A 17,945-nucleotide genomic window follows, 5' to 3' on the forward strand; every position below is an offset into this window, starting at 1 on the left:
ATAACAAATAAAATTAATGTATAAAAATATCAAAAATAGATATTGGTAAGTAGATATAATTAATCATCAGAATCTGGTGTGTGCAGCCATTCCTCAAATGATGGAAATTTCTCTTCCCTAAACGCTAAAATAATATTATATTGGATAAAGCTTCAATAGTAATTGTACCTGAAATGATGGTCGAATCTGTACTGCTATGCCCTGAGGGAGATCTTGGTGATAATACTTTTGGTGTAAAACTGACCACAAATTGACCTTTGTCTGTTATGGAATACAAGTGTCGTGATGCGTCTTTTGTCTCCTCATTGAAGTCAAATTCCTAGAGACAGAAGGAAGATACATTAGTTGTCAACTGTACGTATAAGTTAAAATTCATGCTGGGAGTAAAAACCTGGGCGTGGAAAAGAGCAAAAGGGGTAAACGTGAAAATTGAATGAACAAAATAGAACGCGACGCCCCCTCCCGGAATTAATACGCACAAGAAACGTACACCTGCATTTTCGTTATTTCTTCTAAAGGCGACTAAGAACACGCGCATTAATTAAATTAGGTCTGATAACACTTCTTATCGCCAAACGGCCAGATAGCACTTAAATGCACTCGACCTGATGTTACTAAATTTTAAATAACGCAATTTTTACATCTTATAATTTAAATAAAGAACTTACACGAATGATAGAATTCATAAACAATTAAAACCAATGCTAAAAGTGCCTAGACCACGTCATCTACCTATAGTCCAGTCATTGAAGGCAAAAAATAAGGCCAACCTCGGAATGAGAGATAATAAGCTGTAAACTTCTGCAAACCTTTATTTTGTCATTCTGAAAGTTGTCTCAAAAGTCACATAAAATCTCGTGTCCGCGTCTTAAGATATTCAAGGTCAAAGGTATCAAAAATCGTTTTTTTGCAAATATTTCGTTTCCTATGGTTTTAATGCCATTTGCACTTAATATAAAATTATCTATAACTTTTACCCAAACATTTTTCAATATACTCAACGGTTTTTGAGATAAAAGACGGTGAGCGCGCGGCGCTTATAGTGGTTTACAGTGTAATTCAAGGTCAACCGTAAGTGCAGATGAATTACTTAACACAATATTTTGCAACTGAATGGTTGTGGTTCACGCTGTGGATGCAGGAAATCGGGGTTGCAATGGTCTATAGCTTGCGGCCAGTGTAATGGACAAGCGTACCTTAACGCTTCACCCTATCAAAGTGATCTTGATGAAGACAGTGCATTTGACCCCGAAATTCTGAAAGATCTGGAAACAAATGTCCTTGACAACGATAATAATATTGAATTGCAAATTTTCGACGGTGATGATGAAGAAGAAAATTAATACTCAAATATTGCTAATTATAAGATTCTGAAAAATTTAAACTTAAACTGCAAGTAAATGAATGCAATGCAACAGAACATCACTATATTATCATGGTTAATTAATAAACAATGAAAATTATTTATAATTATATATTTTTTAACGATTTATAATCTTTATACCTGGATTTACGGTTGACCTTGAATTACACTAAACAACTAAGCGCAGCGCGCTCACCGTCCTTTATCTCAAAAACCGTTGAGTATATTGAAAAATGTTTGAGGTAAAAGTTATAGATAATTTTATTCCCTATACTTTTTATGATAAGTACAAATGGCATTAAAACCATAGGAAACGAGATATTAAAAAAAAAAAGATTTTTGAGCCCTTTGACCTTGAATATCTTAAGACGCGGACACGAGATTTTATGTGACTTTTTGGACAACTTTCAGAATCACAAAATAAAGGTTTACACAAGTTTATAGCTTATTATCTTTCATTCCGAGCTGAAACACTAATATGACTGAACTACTATTCGCCCCTGATCTAAACCTTTAAAATATGTATATGCAAAACCTAAACTAAAACTAGCCATTTTTTTGTTGAGCACTAAAATTCCAATTCTAAATTTAACAATGGTCGGTTCCGATTGCAGAGTTCTTTAGTCTTCTAAGGTCTTTGGAATCTCTGGAAATAATAACTTAAAAGGCGACGGAAGGCCTTCCTGAGATTTCTGAGGTAGTTATATATACGTTCGAAAGTTCCCTTTTGCTTTCTACAAGAAATCTTTTGAAAACCGCTGTATAGGGCTAGGAATTAAGCCATGGCAATGCCTAAACAGATCAGGAAAGTGTGGAGCAAAAATCTGAACAACATAGAAATCTTTGAAAAGCACTTCTAGACGCTTACTAAAGCTTTATAGCGCATTTCCAGAACACTTTGGAAAGGGCCTTCTAAGATCTAGAGGTTTCAAAAAAACACTTGAAATTTTTAACAACAGGCCTAAGGAGTCTCGAAAAGGCACATAAGAGACTTTGGTATGCGCTAGAATGTCACTGAAGCGTTCTAAATACAAATTGATTGTTCAGACCTTTTTTATAGAGTTCCTTCCAACATCCTTTTAGCCCTAGCTTTGTACAGAATTTTCCATAAGTCAAATTGTCGATTAACCATGCTAAGACTAGGGAATACAATACGCCCGCGATGAGCTTTCAAATACAAAAACTCTGTTAGGAGGATGCAAAAATCTGGCCCTTCAGTTAAGTACCATTGAACTATTAAGAAAAAGCACCACCTACCTGGTCACTTTCAAGGTGTTCACTTGCGCAAAACTGATGAAGCTTGGCATACTCTGGCAATGTTTCCTCTAAAACGAAAATATGTTTTCAACGCTTAAACAACTTATGCCTTTCCCACCTGACGAAATGTCCACTTCATCTAGCGTCTTTAAGTTTGGTAAAATACTTTTAACAATTTTTCTGTACAAGGGAGTGTCAAAAGCTTGAATTAATTCTATATTTTCCGATAGCGTTAAATGTTCTAACGACTCACATATTGTCAAAAAAGTAACAGCCATAACATCTTTGAGTAGATTTCTGAAGAGCGCTGAATAGTACCTAGGTACTCATTTCATCATACCTGCACGTACCTTTTCAGATTGATTAAGCGAATCTTCGGCAGGAAACCGCAAGGACTTAAATCTGTGATTTGGTTACTTTCGGCGTGAAATTCTTCCACAGTGTCTAAACCTAGCATACCATCTAATGTCGTCAGACCGCAGGAGCATACCTTCAAGATTTTCAAATTCTTGAGCCCGTATCCAAGATCACGTAATGATGATATTGCACTGCCGTCAAGAATTAACTCTCGAAGTAAAGGTAAATGGACACTCATGTGTTGAAGAGAGGTGTCAATTGAAATTACTTGCAACTGTATTTTTGTGACAGTATGCAATTCGCTCGTATTGGCGGCGTGAATCTGAAATATTTACTCAACGGACACAATCGATATCACACCATTCTTTACCAAAACATCTCTAATTGTAGGTTCTAATGGTATTTGAATGTGTCCATAAGGAAATGGGTTCCAGTCATAATTTACTTCCGAATCTGATTCGTGTGACATGCTGCTACCTGATGATACCGGAGAGAGAATGAATGGGGTAACTGATAAGGATGAACGAGGTGACGTTATTTCAGTTGAAGGTTGTTGCTCTAGTTCAGGCATTTTTCTGCAAACTTGATTGAAATTAGATAATTGACAAGGGTGCAAAAATTTTACATGATAAACAAAACGCTTATTGATTTAATATTCGACTTGTTGCTATGGAGAACCTGTAGAATTCAAATCGCAAACAAACGACCTTCAAACGGCTCAGATGAACAGTGAATTTGTTTATGTATTTGATCAATTTTGAAGACACCAAAAAACGACTTGTCTGAGATCGATTGAGTAGAGTAGAGTATATTTTTATTTTCACTATATATACAGTACATGCAGTGAGTCCGCATATATAGGTACATGGAAAATATGTCAACAGTCACAACATAATGTAAAATAATAAAACGGTACAAACAAATACGATACAATTATAAAATTTATAGAAAATATAGTTACAGTATGCAGTTATAATGTAAGGTCTGCTACGCCATATTATGTAAAGAATTCCTTAATGGAATAATTTTCAGCATTAACTAAGAAGGACTTTAAGGTGTTTTTGAACTTATTGATATTGTTTATGTTTTTTAGATCGGTTGGCAAGCAATTGAAAAATTTACAGGCGTTATTATGACTACTTTTTTGGTAATATGTCGTTTTATGCTTATGAGGTAGCAAGTTATTTTTAAATCGAGTGTTGTGGTTGTGAGAAAGTGAAAGGGAATTAAAGTGTTTTTTATTCTGATAAGCATATTTTATGATTTCATAGATGTGCAGACATGGTACCGTTAGAATGTTTAATTCTTTGAACCTGGATCGGCATGTGGCACGGTAGCCTATACAGCAAATTATTCTCACTAAACCTCTCGCCAGGAAAGATTGCCGGTCAGAGAACACTTGATCCCGGTCTACAATCTATGTTTTTCTAAAGATGTGAGCGACTTCCGTATCGTGTCAATGTTGAACAAAAAGACTTTTCGTTCAACATTGGCACGATCCTATTTCGGAATTCGCTCGCATCTTAAGAAAAACATAGATTGTAAATCGACACAAGGTGTGCTGTGACCGGCAATCTTTCCTGGCGAGAGTTATACATATTTTTGCAGCTTAAATAATCTTAATAGGTTGGGAGATTGCCCGCAGTGAATTATTGCAAATCTTATATGGCTTTCAAAACAAGCAAAATATAATGTGCTAGGGATTTTATTGCAAAAATGGACGACGATAGTTTTTTACATAAGTTATCTATATAATGGTCCCATTTAAGGTTTTCATTTAAATTTATGCCTAATGTTTTTGTATTTTGCTCTAGTTCAATCTTCGAGTTCTTATAGATAATGTATTGGGGAAAGTCATGTTTTGATCTAGCTGTAACAAAAGGAACGCATTTTGTCTTGTTTATATTTAGACAGAATTTATTAGTTTCCATAATCCATTCTAAAATAGTATCCTTAGTTGTACCTACTAAGAAATGGTTGGATATCGCTAATTTTTGGACAGGTAATTAATATATTATTGTCGTCCGCATATGTAGTGATGTGAATGTTAGGGTTGTAAGTAAAAAGATTTAGCAGGTCGTTTACGTATATAATGAACTGTGTTGGTCCCAATACACTCCCTTGAGGCACGCTCATTTTAACTTTCAATCTATTTGATAGGACAATTTCATTGTTTTCAGTTAATCGTACTGTTTGGTATCTATTCTCTAAATATGATTGAAACCACTCCAAACACGCACCCCGTATACCGTATCTTTCCAGTTTTTCCAACAGAATTGTATGGTCTACGCAATCGAAAGCCTTGCTCATATCTATGAAAACTCCTAACGCAATACATTTATTAACAATATATGGTTTCGACTATTTTGTTGATAAATGCGAAGAGTGATGTTTCTACGCTTTTGTTTCGCATAAAGCCGTGCTGATTATCATTAAGAAGGTTATTTGTTACGAAAAACGCCATTAATTTATCATTAACAATGATTTCAATAATTTTTGAGAAAGAAGAAACTAAGCTGATGGAGAGTCAGATCGATTTTGGCGTGTTGTAATGATCGTGGGGGTCCCCCGAAGCCGACACTGCAATCTTGACTTGCCCTAACAGTGATATTCATGTAGAAGTAGACATAGGAATTTCCAGATCTTTATTTGTTTCAAGAAGTTATTTGGTTGCATAAAATTAGGCGTCTTTCAGGAGACTTCATCATGTAAAAGTAGACATAGGAAATCCCTATGTCTACATCTACATAAATATCACTGTATACTTACAGTTGGGAACGCTAACTATACGAGCGACGATCGACGCGACGTTTCGCAGCACTTTTGAATCTTGGTAGCAGCTAGCAGTTGGATAGAGCTGGTTGGCACGAATAGGTCCTATATTGCGTAATCGCGGTTCTTTTTATGTGTTGTGATGAAACATAATCGGGAAGGGAATTGAATAGAATGCAGAATTTTGGGTGCAAGAAAACGCAAGGAAATATAAAGATATAGGGTTTGTATAAAAAATATCGGGAAAACCATGGTTTATGTTAGATATTGCTACAAAATATTAACATTCCTAAAAGTACGCCCCTTGATCGTTGACACACTTTAACCAGCGTTTTTTGCACCGACTTGAATAGGCTTCCTGGTAAGCGGATTCCGGATTTCACTTTTGGGAATAGGAAAGTCTCCGCGGCATGGACTGCGGGGGGTTGGGAATCATCACAATGCCTTTTTGGCATCAAATAATCGGTCACCTTGGAGCAGGTGTCCTATTCAAAAACCCAACTTTGGTCACCCATGATTACGTTTTTCAAAAACTTCTTCAACACATTGTTAGAAGGTTTTCGCTTGTGCTGGTCGTCCGTCATGACCTTGGAGACGAATTTGGTGCAGACCTTCCGCATCGCCAAATTTTTCGTGATAATGATGGTCATCTTGTCAATGCTAATTAGACCTGCGATCAAGCGCACACTTAACCGACGGTCCAGCACGCTTTGCTTTGCAAATTTTTGTGTCATCAGTTGTCAAAAAATTCTTTAAAAATGGCTCCAAGAGTTGTATGGATGCATTTCACAAAAAATAAAATGTGCAAAGACGGCAAAAGTTATGTAGAGCGCACCACATGCAAGTTTTGTAACTGAATCAAAACAAATATGCGCGCTGTTGCTCTAAAAGCAAAACATAACTTCCCTGGATTGAGCACCAGTCACGCACACGAATACGAATGCGTGGCCACGAGGCCTCAATGAACCCAAATGAGCGCAATGCGTTACGACCGCCTCCAGTTCCAGCAGGTAAACGCATGCACAAGTGAAACGGCTACATCAACAGAATCGCTAATTAGGGGCTTTTTGAACGGCTACACGCGAATAAGCAGGAGTGGTGAATTTCTCATTCATAAAATACCACCGATGGCGTAATAACCATGAAGGCAACAATTTTCACATCTTGTGGCAGTTTCGATCAATCTCGTCCTCCTTGGGAAGTACTAAGTACAACTTCCACTTAGATAACCCTACTACGGGATATACATACCTTGTTGTGGTAGTGGCGCTCAGTAGTCACTATTCTTAGTGGCGAAGCTAAGTAATAATCCAGGTTTTACCTATCAAGTCTGGTGCGTGAGCTACCCAATTCCTAAGTCTGATGAAACGGATGCTGTGCCATTAATTTGCTTAATCGACACGAGTACTCACGATAGTGGGAGTTCCAGGGCAGTACATTGGTGTCAGACTCTTGAGGAGTTGTGGCATGGTTTGAATGAAGGAAACATTTTCAATAGGGGAAAAATTGGGGTAACAATCTTTTTGTCACCCCACGTGATAAACGGATGGCTGCAAATGTGAACAAACACACTGAGGGTTATACATAGATAATAAAGTTAGTTAGTGAGCACATTACTTTTAATTAATTTTACAAATTTTGTACTTACAAAATAAAAATCATAATACGTCTTACTAAGCCATATCTAGTAGCCTATTTAGTGACACAGGTAACCACGAACAATTATTTTGGGAATAAAATACAACATTTCTATCAAAATACACTTGAACACCGTTCGAACCTAACCTATACACCTGCTTCGCCTCGTAATACTTATTAAGCACTGGTACAAACAAAATTCCTCGTTCCTCGCAGCGTTTCGCCAGAAGATCCTTAAATCCTTGTGGAATTTGTGTTGCAGCTCTGACTGCCTCCACCATAGTCTAAAACACAAATTATTTTAACACTGTCAGACTTTTTATCCAAAATAAAGCGTATCTGAATTTATTGTATTTTTAGGCATTTATTTAGGCAAAATGACACTAAGCTTTAAGGGTGGAGTTTGACCAGATGCATGATCGACTCAAGAACTGGACTGATTTAATTTTAAAAAATTCAGACGCGCGATTTTAGCTTTGAGAGGTGTGTACACTATTGCATTAATACATACCTCAACGCGAGGAGGTGGTGGTGGTGGTGGGGCGTTTGTCTCTATATTGGTAAGATAAGACACAAATTCTTTCGCGCCCGGTTGCTGCCCAGTCGTCACGGCTCGGTTCATCATTTCCAACGCCTTGTGAAAATTATCTGTAACGTCCCAAATAAAAGCGAGATTTGCAATAAACATGGCGCTTACCTTTAATGGATGGCTGTACCAGTAACTCGTCCGATAGCATTCTTTTCCAGCCAGAGTACCACTCCGTAACCTGATTATAATCGGGATTATGATTCAGCCACATCGCCAGAGTTTGCAACCATCTGGGGAAAAAGTACTTGTCCAAGATTGAGGTTAAGTTCAGCACGGAGAGCATATCTTTCCAATCCATTACCCAGTTCCAGGCGTCTGCAAATTTTCAAATCAAATTATGCGCTGTTGTCAATGCCCGTTTTAGATTGTCAAATTGCTACATATACAAGGTGTCTCAATTTTGAGGTAGAATTGGAAAAAATTGCTTAATTTGTTTTTACAAAAAATTTCACTTATTTTTGAAAACATCAAAAAACACTAGAAATCGATGTCATTTATATTTGTGACATTGTGTGGTTACCACGATACTACTTAACTCGAAAAGGTCAAACGCAATTGAAGTTCCCATAGACTATATCTGTATGAAATCTATTAAGTTTTTAAGTTCTGAGAAATTTTGAAGACCGTTTGGAAGATGATACGTATTATTTATGAATGTGAAGAAGTTACCTAAATGCTGTTGATGAGGATTTATGGCAAGAGACTGCATGCACAGTTGTAACTTCGGCACAATATGTACCAAAAGAAACGCGGCAAATGAACCCTCCGGAAGAGCATCTTTCCACGGTTTCAACATTAATTTCGCCGAACGATCTGACGGATGCCAGTTAGTCAAGGCCGCCCCTAATTTCTCCTGGATTATCGGAAACACGTTTTCGTTTAAACGTGTATCTACAATTCAATATGTGAGTATACACAATAGCGATACGTGTCGCAAGAGGTGCACTATCATACACTCTTACTTAATAAGGGAATCCAAGGGTGAATCCAGTAGTGTATGGGAACGGTGTCTGTGAGTGGGTTCCAGTTGTTCACTTCGGTCGAAATACGCGGCATTATTAACTGATCCAGGATATTATCCAAAATCCACTGTGGTAGGAGGGGTTTCCAAATCTCCAATAAGTTGATTACCGGTTCACAGTCACGTATGTTCCAAACACTATAAAAAAAGGACACACTTTAGTGTGCAAAAAATGTCTTTGTCAATTCAAAACATTTGGTGCATCCACCAACCACTTGCAATTTCAAAAATCCTACACAGACCGAAAATATCAATATCAAAAATTTTTTCTTTTTGCAAGTTGTCCCATTACTAAAGGCCAATTCACAGTATCGGTCACATCACGGTCCGGTCAATTATTGTAGCTTGTATTTCTTATAAGCATGTTCTGACCGTGACCTGACCGTCAAATGTGAATATTCCTATTGAAATAGCATGTTACAATATTTTGAGAGAAGCGTGACCTGAGCTATAGTGTATATTGAACCTACAAAGTTGGTTACATCATAATATAGCTTATAATCTCAAAATTATAATGGTCAAATCAAAGCAATCATTAACCATCAGGTTATAGAAATATTCTTCAAAATATCAGTGTTTGAATGACAAACCCTCTATTATGCATTTTTACGTTGATTTTATTAATTTAAAAAATGGTATTTTATATAACATCTCATTTAATCATATTCGCTTCCATTGATTGCATGATGCTATACGTCTTTCGCTATAGAAACCGTTGCACGTCATTGATTTGTGTATCAATTTCAGACATATGCTGCAACACTGCAACATGTACAAAAAAAAACAAGTGTGCGAAATCTATAGAAAACTTGTCTGAAATTGATTCATAAATCAATGACGTGCATCGGTTTTTATAGCGAAAGACGTTTATGTAAACATACTTAGTGTTGACGTCATAATACACTGATGACGTGCGCGCCAAACTAAGGAAAATCCTAGTGCCAAAAATGAAATAACAGTGAAAGTAGTGTACAAAAAACAGTGATCAATTATCATAAATACAAAGTGGAAAATGATCCGTTGTTCAACCCAATTATCTTAATATAAACGGCAAACTTACCTAACACACGTTCTCAATACGGGCACCCAAGTGTGCCATAAGAGACTATCATATGGCTGAATTCCCATACTATTACCTTCTAGTGTCCCACGCTGTTGGGGCTTCTCCAATATATCCTTCCATTGCATAAATATGTCGATGTATAGATTCGGAGAGGCCATCGGAGACCAGCTCGCTAAAGCTGACGTTATCAATGGTCCGACTAGACCAGGCGCCAATTCACCAAGATGAAATGAGTAATATTCTTCGGAATGGTTTTGCTACAAATAATGGCCATTTTATTCATAGGGTTTAATTAGTGCATAATATCTACTTTTAAAAAGCAAAAAGTATGTAGACTCAAGTTTTTGAGAGAGAGAGAGGGAGGTGTTTTGCTGGCGTTGCTCCCAAATGAAACATTTTGAATCCTTCTTTTATTCTAAAATTCAGATTTTTTTTGTTACATTGCTTATTATTTTATTATTATTATTTTTATTATTTAAGAAACGCCTTGAATTTCTAATTTTAAAAAATCGCAGCAGCTCTGGCAGCTTTTTCAAGTTTTTCAGCAATCACTCAAAAAATTCCTTCGACTTTAAGGGACCCTTGCAGCTTCACATTTTTAGTGAAAAATTGACATGTCAAAAACTATGACAAATGGGTACTTTAATCTTAATTGCGTTGAATTCGGAATAAAATAGCGCGTTTAGAAAAAAAAATAGAAAATGGGTTCTATTAAAAAAAAACAAAGATGGCGACACTTCCGGTTTTTTCGGAAGCGGCGCCATCTTGAAATTATTTGCAATTTGCAATTATTGATTATGACTGTACACCAAATTTGAAGTTTCTATTTAACTGCAAGTTTAAAAACGAACGGGTTATGTGAGCCTTCCTGTATAGTGATTGACCCTTCATATTGTAACGGAAATGCTCCAGACATGACGTCGCCTTTGGCGCTCTGGAATTTTCTACGCGCGCGATAGCGGGATATGTAGAGAAATATTTCAGACTTATCCGGAAAATTACGCGAGCGTTCTTGACTTACATTGCTTGCGTGTATAAATGGTTGCGGACCGAACATCGCGGCAGTCTACTACCGAACGAGTACGGACGAAACATCGAGCGCGGAAATATAAACTGCGAAGTGTGTGTGATATAAATAATCGATATAAATTGTACGGTTTTTATAGTGTTTTAGTCTTGTTTAATAAATATTGATATAAATCGAACCCGAATTCATAAATAACGTTACAATATGATAGCAAGCATATATAAATGGGTACGTTCAGCCAATGCAACTGTTGACAGCAAATTTGTGGTGCCAATTATTACCAACTGTTGACTTCCCCCCAGAAGTCACCATTCATCGTTCAGGTAAGTCAACATCTCAACAGTTGTGTCGGCTGAACTTACCCCACGTTTTCACAATGCATTCAGATGCCACCACTACCCCTTTAGTCCTGAATGCAGCCTACTAGGAACCAATTTCGAAAAAAAATTCAAAGGGCTGTAACTTTTGAACTAGTAGCCCAATTTTAGAAGTGTTTGAAATTATGGATTCTACAGGCCACATTCTATAAGAAAATTTTTTTTCCTGGTTGATCTGGGACAATTTTTTTCTCGGGGCTCAAAAAAAGGCAGTGTATAACCTTCCTTTTTTACAAAAAATCGACTACACCAAAATTTCTCGGGAAGACACTTTTTCTTATTAATTTGGGTGCGTAGAATCCAAATCAATTCGTACTTTTTCGATCAGACTTTCAATTTTTTTCAATTCAATTCAATTTTATTGTTACCTTTTGACAATGGATTAACATTGTGTAAGGGCTAGTCAGGACAGTAAAAAAAAAAAAAAAAGATTACATAGTAACATATAGATTGCATTTTGAACTAATAATTTTTTTCTCCAACCACCTGAATAAGACGCTATTTTGTGACAGTGTTCGGTACGTAAAATTGACGTTTTGCGGATTAATCGATTTCACCATGGCAACTGTACAAAAAGTGGATACTTTTGGTCCTAGTACCAAAAAGAAATTGACCTTGAAAGTTGGCCAATTAAAAAATTACAATCACGGAGATATGTCACATTGACATCGTTTTACATTGCAGGTTGTAAGATATTTCTATACATACAAATCAAATATTTTTGCATATTCAATGCAAATAATGCTGTTACCTATACGTTTGTACATGTATTGAAAATGATTTACGCTCGCTATTTTTATTTAAACCATGTGTAACGTAATTTACATATTCGGTGAACGTAATTTTAATACGTATACAACCCGCCGTCGCGCGTAACGCCATCTACTTCAGACCCATTGCACTATTATCTGTCATTTTGAATTCAAAATTTGAAAAAGTTAATTGCAATTAATTTTAATTAAAAAACTGTATGGTAAGTTTTTTATTTCAATACAAAATATAACAATATTAATTGTGTATACAATAGAAATGACTGAAACTGATAGCGACATGGATTGCACTCCGCCAGAGATTATAGAAACGGCAGAACATGCTACCTTAGATTTGCTCCCTACAAAGTCGCGAGAGGTGAGAAGTAAGAACGAATAGGTTATAAGTTAACCTAAAAACTAGAGTGGCATGACACGTGAGGACAAGAAAGCAGAAGTTCTCATACTAGTAGTGAAACTGTGACTGAATCTAAATTCGAATATAATTTGAAGTAAAGGGGGTTGGAGAAAAAATTTTATGTTTTATTCGTACAAAAAATGCGTTTTCGGGACTGCAAAATATAAAAAACTTCGTTGAAACATTTTTGGTATGGAATTGTTGCTAGAACAGATCTCGTATTACCTCTCTTAATTTCCAGACTTATACGTTGTTTAAGAAATTCAGTTGAACGACTGTCTAGATTTTTCAAAAATTTTCCGTCCTATATCCTTAACAAAAAACTTATTTATGAATGAATTATTTAAAAATTTAAAATTCGATTGTTATAAAATCATGGCCAACTACTAAAAAGAAAATGCGAAAAAAATCGCATCAATTCCTAGATCAATTCAATGAAATGGGAATAAATCAGAAACTGTTAAAGATAGCTATAGGAACATGTAATATCAAAATATTCCAATTTCGATTCTCTATCTCATGCAATAGTAAGAACAGGGTCATTCCATTTAAAAAAACTGAGTTTATAGACTTTAAAGTTTCTTAAATTTGGATCTCCATAGATGCGGTTGTACGCAACTTAACTTTTTTTTAAGTACACTAAAAGAAAGCCCTATTCATTCTCTATGCACTGATAAAAATGGGTTGCCATGACTACAACCGATTTCAAGTAATCAATTATCAAGGTACCGTCTGCATCCGCCATTTTTTTTCTTAAAGTCAAAATAACTTAAAAACCATAAATGGCAGATATCGACATATGGGTATCGAAAGGATTGAAATTTCATGTAGAATCCAAAAATGCAATAAAAAATACGGGTTGCCATTTAAAATAATGAAATTACTATCTACTTCCGGTATTTCCGGAAGTGCGGCCATTTTTTAAATATTTTACATCGATTCGGCCTTCAGAGTAACTCCTTTAACTCGTTTAACTAAAGCTCCCAAAAAAACACCCTGTATAATGTACTATTTCGATCAGACTTCTCAATCAAAAGTTATAGACTAGAAACCAATTTCAAAAAAAAAAATTCAAAGAGCTGTAACTTTTGAACTAGTAGCCCAATCTTGGAACTGTTTGAAATTATGGATTCTACAGGCCACATTCTATAAGAAAAATTTTTTTCCGAGTCGATCTGAGACAATTTTTTTTTCGGGGTTCAAAAAAAGGCAGTGTATAATAACCTTCCTTTTTTACCAAAAATCGACTACACCAAAATTTCTCGGGAGAACACTATTTCTTATTAATTTGGGTGCGTAGAATCCTAATTAATTCGTACTTTTTCGATCAGACTTCTCAATCAAAAGTTATAGACTAGAAACTAGTGATTTTAAACTACACGTTTTTTTTAAAGTGCGTAATATTACGTGTAAAATTACCAATTGTTTATGTATTTTATGTAATTTATGTAACTCACCATTTTTTAAAAAAAACCGTAATTTTACAGTAAAATTACCAGTATTGATGTTTTTTATGTAATTTACAAATATTTTTGTAAAATTACCTGTCGTTTATGTTTTTTTTCGATATAGTATAAACCTTTTTGTATTTTGTGAGTGTTTGAAAATAAAAACACTTGTTAAATTATATATTTTGGTGTATTAAGTAAAATACCCAAGCAGTAGGTATTTCGCCATCACACGTCATTTGGAGAAGCTCCAGACCGCGAATTAGAGGCTGTATCATTTTCATTAAATCAAACTAAATTCAACGGTGAATCGTTTACGTTGGTAGTACCGTTTATGATCTGTGGTAGTACCGATCAAAATGTATCAAATAGGTATTACATTTACAAAAATTATGGTTTTTTAAATTAAAAACGTAAGTTTCATAAAAGACATAAATTACATAAAAAAACCGGCCTCTTGTAAGTTACGCGTAATATAACCGTTTTTTATGTAACTTACAAATCGTTATTTTACAATCCGCATCACTAAGCCTACCACATCAATGGTAGTAGGGTAATCAGTAATAATATACAAACCTGTAGCTTCCTGAACATTTCAGCAAATTGTCCAAGTGACAATCCCTGCATGGGATCCATAAGTTTGTCGAGAATTTGTAAAATGTCTTTTAAATTCGTAATCAGAGTCTCTTCCTCGGCTAAAGTAGCGCTAAGGGAATTTTCCTCGTGATGCAAGGACTCCAATTGGTCTTGGCTAAATCTTGACCGCCTATCCACATTTATTATGTCCTAAAAATGTGAAGACACATTTTAATGTTTTGGCAATTAAAGGTCCATGTACTAAAAGTGCCACCTGTGTGTCACATGCGATACCTAAAATGTGGCTTGAGTGGACTTGAAACATAGGCAACACTTTCTTAATAATACCTGTTCACACATATTCACTAATATATCTAAATTATGTTGAATTTCGGGCAGTGCGAAATTTGAACACTTTTTATGTACGACGTCCTCAAAGTGTTCGGCGCCAGGCGGAGCTTTTAATCCACTGAGTGCATGATAGCCGCTCAACACCCTTTGCTGGGGACCCGTCATATCGATTACTTTCACCTTTGTCAACTCGCTAAAAAACCCAATCAGATTTAACACAAGTTCAGAAACAACTTACTTAGCAAGTGATGAGCTGGAAAATGCTCCCGGACGTTTACCTTTCTCAATAACGTCATCTACGGTTCTATAGTAATACCTAGTTTTCTTCTTTGCCATATCACTTTTCTTCCACTTGGACTCGTATTCCCTCTCTTCATTGTCGATAATTTCTATATTTTCCTAATGGGCAAATTTAAATCAGAAAAGAAAAGGAAATCTTGGAATATTTTGAAAATTTGACAATATACCAAGGTCGATGAGAAAAATTCATCTAAAATATTTTCCAAGTTAGTGGCACTTCCTTGTATGACATTGAGGCCAACTTGCTTATTTTAAATGGAACACCCTATATATTATTTCATTTTTAGATTCTACAAAGTACATTAAACCAAATTTTCAAAAAATTGCAGTCTCCTTTTGAAGATATAGTCGGGAGACACCCTGTATATTGTATACTCACCTTCACTTTAGGAATGCTGGCAGATTTTTCTGGTCCGTACGCCCCGATGGCACCTCGCCCCTTTCTCAAATGAGCCTCAACAGGAGCGGAAATACCTTGCAAATCCTTCCCCAATCCCTTACCGGGTTGATATCCCATTTGCAATAGCAATTTCGCGCCGATACCCTTCGTGTACAACTCCCAATTTCCGACGCCCTTCCTCATTAAGCTTTGGTTGGCTAAATTATTCGTTCTCCTCAACCCTGCGATTTCTCCGGTAATTTCACTCGATGCCGATTTCTTGTTGGTCACATGCGATCCAAAACCTACGATGTAATTAAATAAATCGTTCCAAATTCAATCAGATTAAAGCTTACCTGCTTTTTGCGGTGGCGCTTCATCCTCCGAATTACTAGACGTATTTTCTACTTTAAATGAGGCAGATGGGATTTCTGATTCATCGTCGGTCTCCTCCTTCTTGATGTCTTTGTCCTTTTTACCGGCTTGCTGCACTCCGCCAGAAACAAAACCAATAGGTGCCGAAAAGTTCTTGGCCGGCTTTTGCTTAAAGGATGCCCTCTCGTCAACTTCATTGTCGCTATCGTCCGCCCAAATGCCTAAAGTACCATGAAATAAATAACAAAACATGGAAATGAAGTAACAAACCATATATTTGCTGATGCTTACTAAGACCTCTTCGCGGTCTGTTTGGATTAAATTCATTTTCTATATCATAATCTGTTATTTCAAACTTCTCGTACTCCTGATCTGACATTTTATATTCACTTTACTTGTTTAACGACCACTTTCAAGAAGACATTTTTCATCAAACAAGGGTCAAAGGTGACGCATCAGCACGAACACGGAGATTTCTGCATTTCTGAGCAATTTTTTCAGGTTATGGTAAGTAACTATTCGAAATCTTACTAGATGGCAGCGCTTTAGAAGCCTCTACACTTCTACAGGGTGGCTATGTTTTCCCGAAAATTTTTGGGGTAGTCGATTTTCGATTAAATGCAAAGGCTATACACTTGCTTATACTTAGGGTCGGAAATATGAGTTGTCTGAAATCGACCATAACTTCAAACATTGGGCAACTAGATCAAAAGTTATAGCCCCTGGAATTTTTTTTCGAAATTGGTTTTTTGCCTGTAACTTTTGATTCAGAGGTCCAATCAACAAACTACGAGACGTTTTGGAATCTACGAGGCAAAATTAATCGGACAAAGTGTTTCCCCGAACATGGGGTAGTCGATTTTCGGTCAAAATGCAAAGGCTATACACTTGCCTATATTTTGGGACGGATAAATTCATTGTCTGAAATCGACCGAGAATACACATTTTCTTATAGATTTTGGTCTGTAGAATCCATAACTTTAAACAGTTTGAAGATTTGGCTACTAGATCAAGTTACATCAGCTCCTTGAATTTTTTTTCGAAATTGGTTTTTGCCTGTAACTTTTGATTCAGAGATCTAATCGACAAAATACGAGACGTTTTGGAATGTACGAGGCAAAATTAATCGGAATAAGTGTTTTCCCGAACATTTTTGGGTAGTCAATTTTCGGTGAAAATGCAATTATACACTTGCCTATATTTTGGGTCGGAAAAATGATGAGCAATGCAGCAAACAAAAACCTCCCAAAGATAATAGAAGCTATTGTTGCTGTAAAACAAAGCGGGATTCTGAAATCGACCGGGAAAAAACATTTTCTTGTGGATTTTGGCCTGTAGAAACGATAATTTCAAAGTTTAAAGATTGGGCTACTAGATCAAAAGTTACAGCCTCTTGAATTTTTTTTTCGAAATTGGTTCTTGGCCTATAACTTTTGATTGAGAAGTCTAATCGAAAAAGTACGAATTGTTTTGGATTCTACGCACCAAAATTAATAAGAAAAAGTGTTTTCCCGAGAAATTTTGATGTAGTCGTTTTTTGGTAAAAAAGGAAGGTTATACACTGCCTTTTTTGGAAACCCCAAAAAAAAAATTCTCAGATCGACCCGGAATAAAAATTTTCTTATAGAATGTGGCCTGTAGAATCCATAATTTCAAACAGTTCCAAGATTGGGCTACTAGTTCAAAAGTTACAGCCCTTTGAATTTTCTTTCGAAATTGGTTTCTAGTCTATACCTTTTGATTGAGAAGTCTGATCGAAAAAGTACGAATTGATTTGGATTCTACGCACCCAAATTAATAAGAAAAAGTGTTTTCCCGAGAAATTTTGGTGTAGTCAATTTTTGGTAAAAAGGAAGGTTATACACTGCCTTTTTTTGAGCCCCGA

General features: G+C 36.0%; 2 protein-coding genes across 3 annotated transcripts; both read right to left on the bottom strand.

Moving 5' to 3' along the window:
• Window positions 1–6: 6 nt before the first annotated feature.
• LOC116168653 lies at window positions 7–3,660 on the bottom strand. Of its 2 annotated transcripts, XM_031484589.1 has the most exons (7): window positions 3,603–3,631; window positions 3,348–3,559; window positions 2,971–3,299; window positions 2,739–2,917; window positions 2,621–2,688; window positions 169–319; window positions 7–124 (listed from the first exon to the last, which is right to left on the bottom strand). In XM_031484589.1, the coding sequence occupies exons 2-7, from the start codon at window positions 3,546–3,548 to the stop codon at window positions 60–62; spliced, it is 993 nt and encodes a 330-aa protein (XP_031340449.1). In that variant the 5' UTR covers window positions 3,549–3,559; window positions 3,603–3,631; the 3' UTR covers window positions 7–59. The 2 variants fall into 2 exon arrangements, with proteins under 2 accessions (XP_031340449.1, XP_031340448.1); XM_031484588.1 differs by having other exon boundaries at window positions 3,348–3,660.
• Window positions 3,661–7,350: 3,690 nt separating this feature from the next.
• On the bottom strand, window positions 7,351–17,352 carry LOC116168288 (septin-interacting protein 1). Its single transcript, XM_031484020.1, is given in 11 exon segments — window positions 7,351–7,671; window positions 7,899–8,035; window positions 8,085–8,291; window positions 8,646–8,867; window positions 8,939–9,135; window positions 10,058–10,317; window positions 14,656–14,865; window positions 15,004–15,405; window positions 15,686–15,990; window positions 16,042–16,281; window positions 16,331–17,352. Coding segments are annotated over 11 exon segments (2,538 nt in total). The 5' UTR covers window positions 16,440–17,352; the 3' UTR covers window positions 7,351–7,422.
• Between the last annotated feature and the right edge of the window lie 593 nt (window positions 17,353–17,945).

The sequence above is a fragment of the Photinus pyralis genome, unplaced genomic scaffold (assembly GCF_008802855.1).
Source record: "Photinus pyralis isolate 1611_PpyrPB1 unplaced genomic scaffold, Ppyr1.3 Ppyr1.4_LG4, whole genome shotgun sequence".
NCBI lineage: Eukaryota > Metazoa > Arthropoda > Insecta > Coleoptera > Lampyridae > Photinus > Photinus pyralis.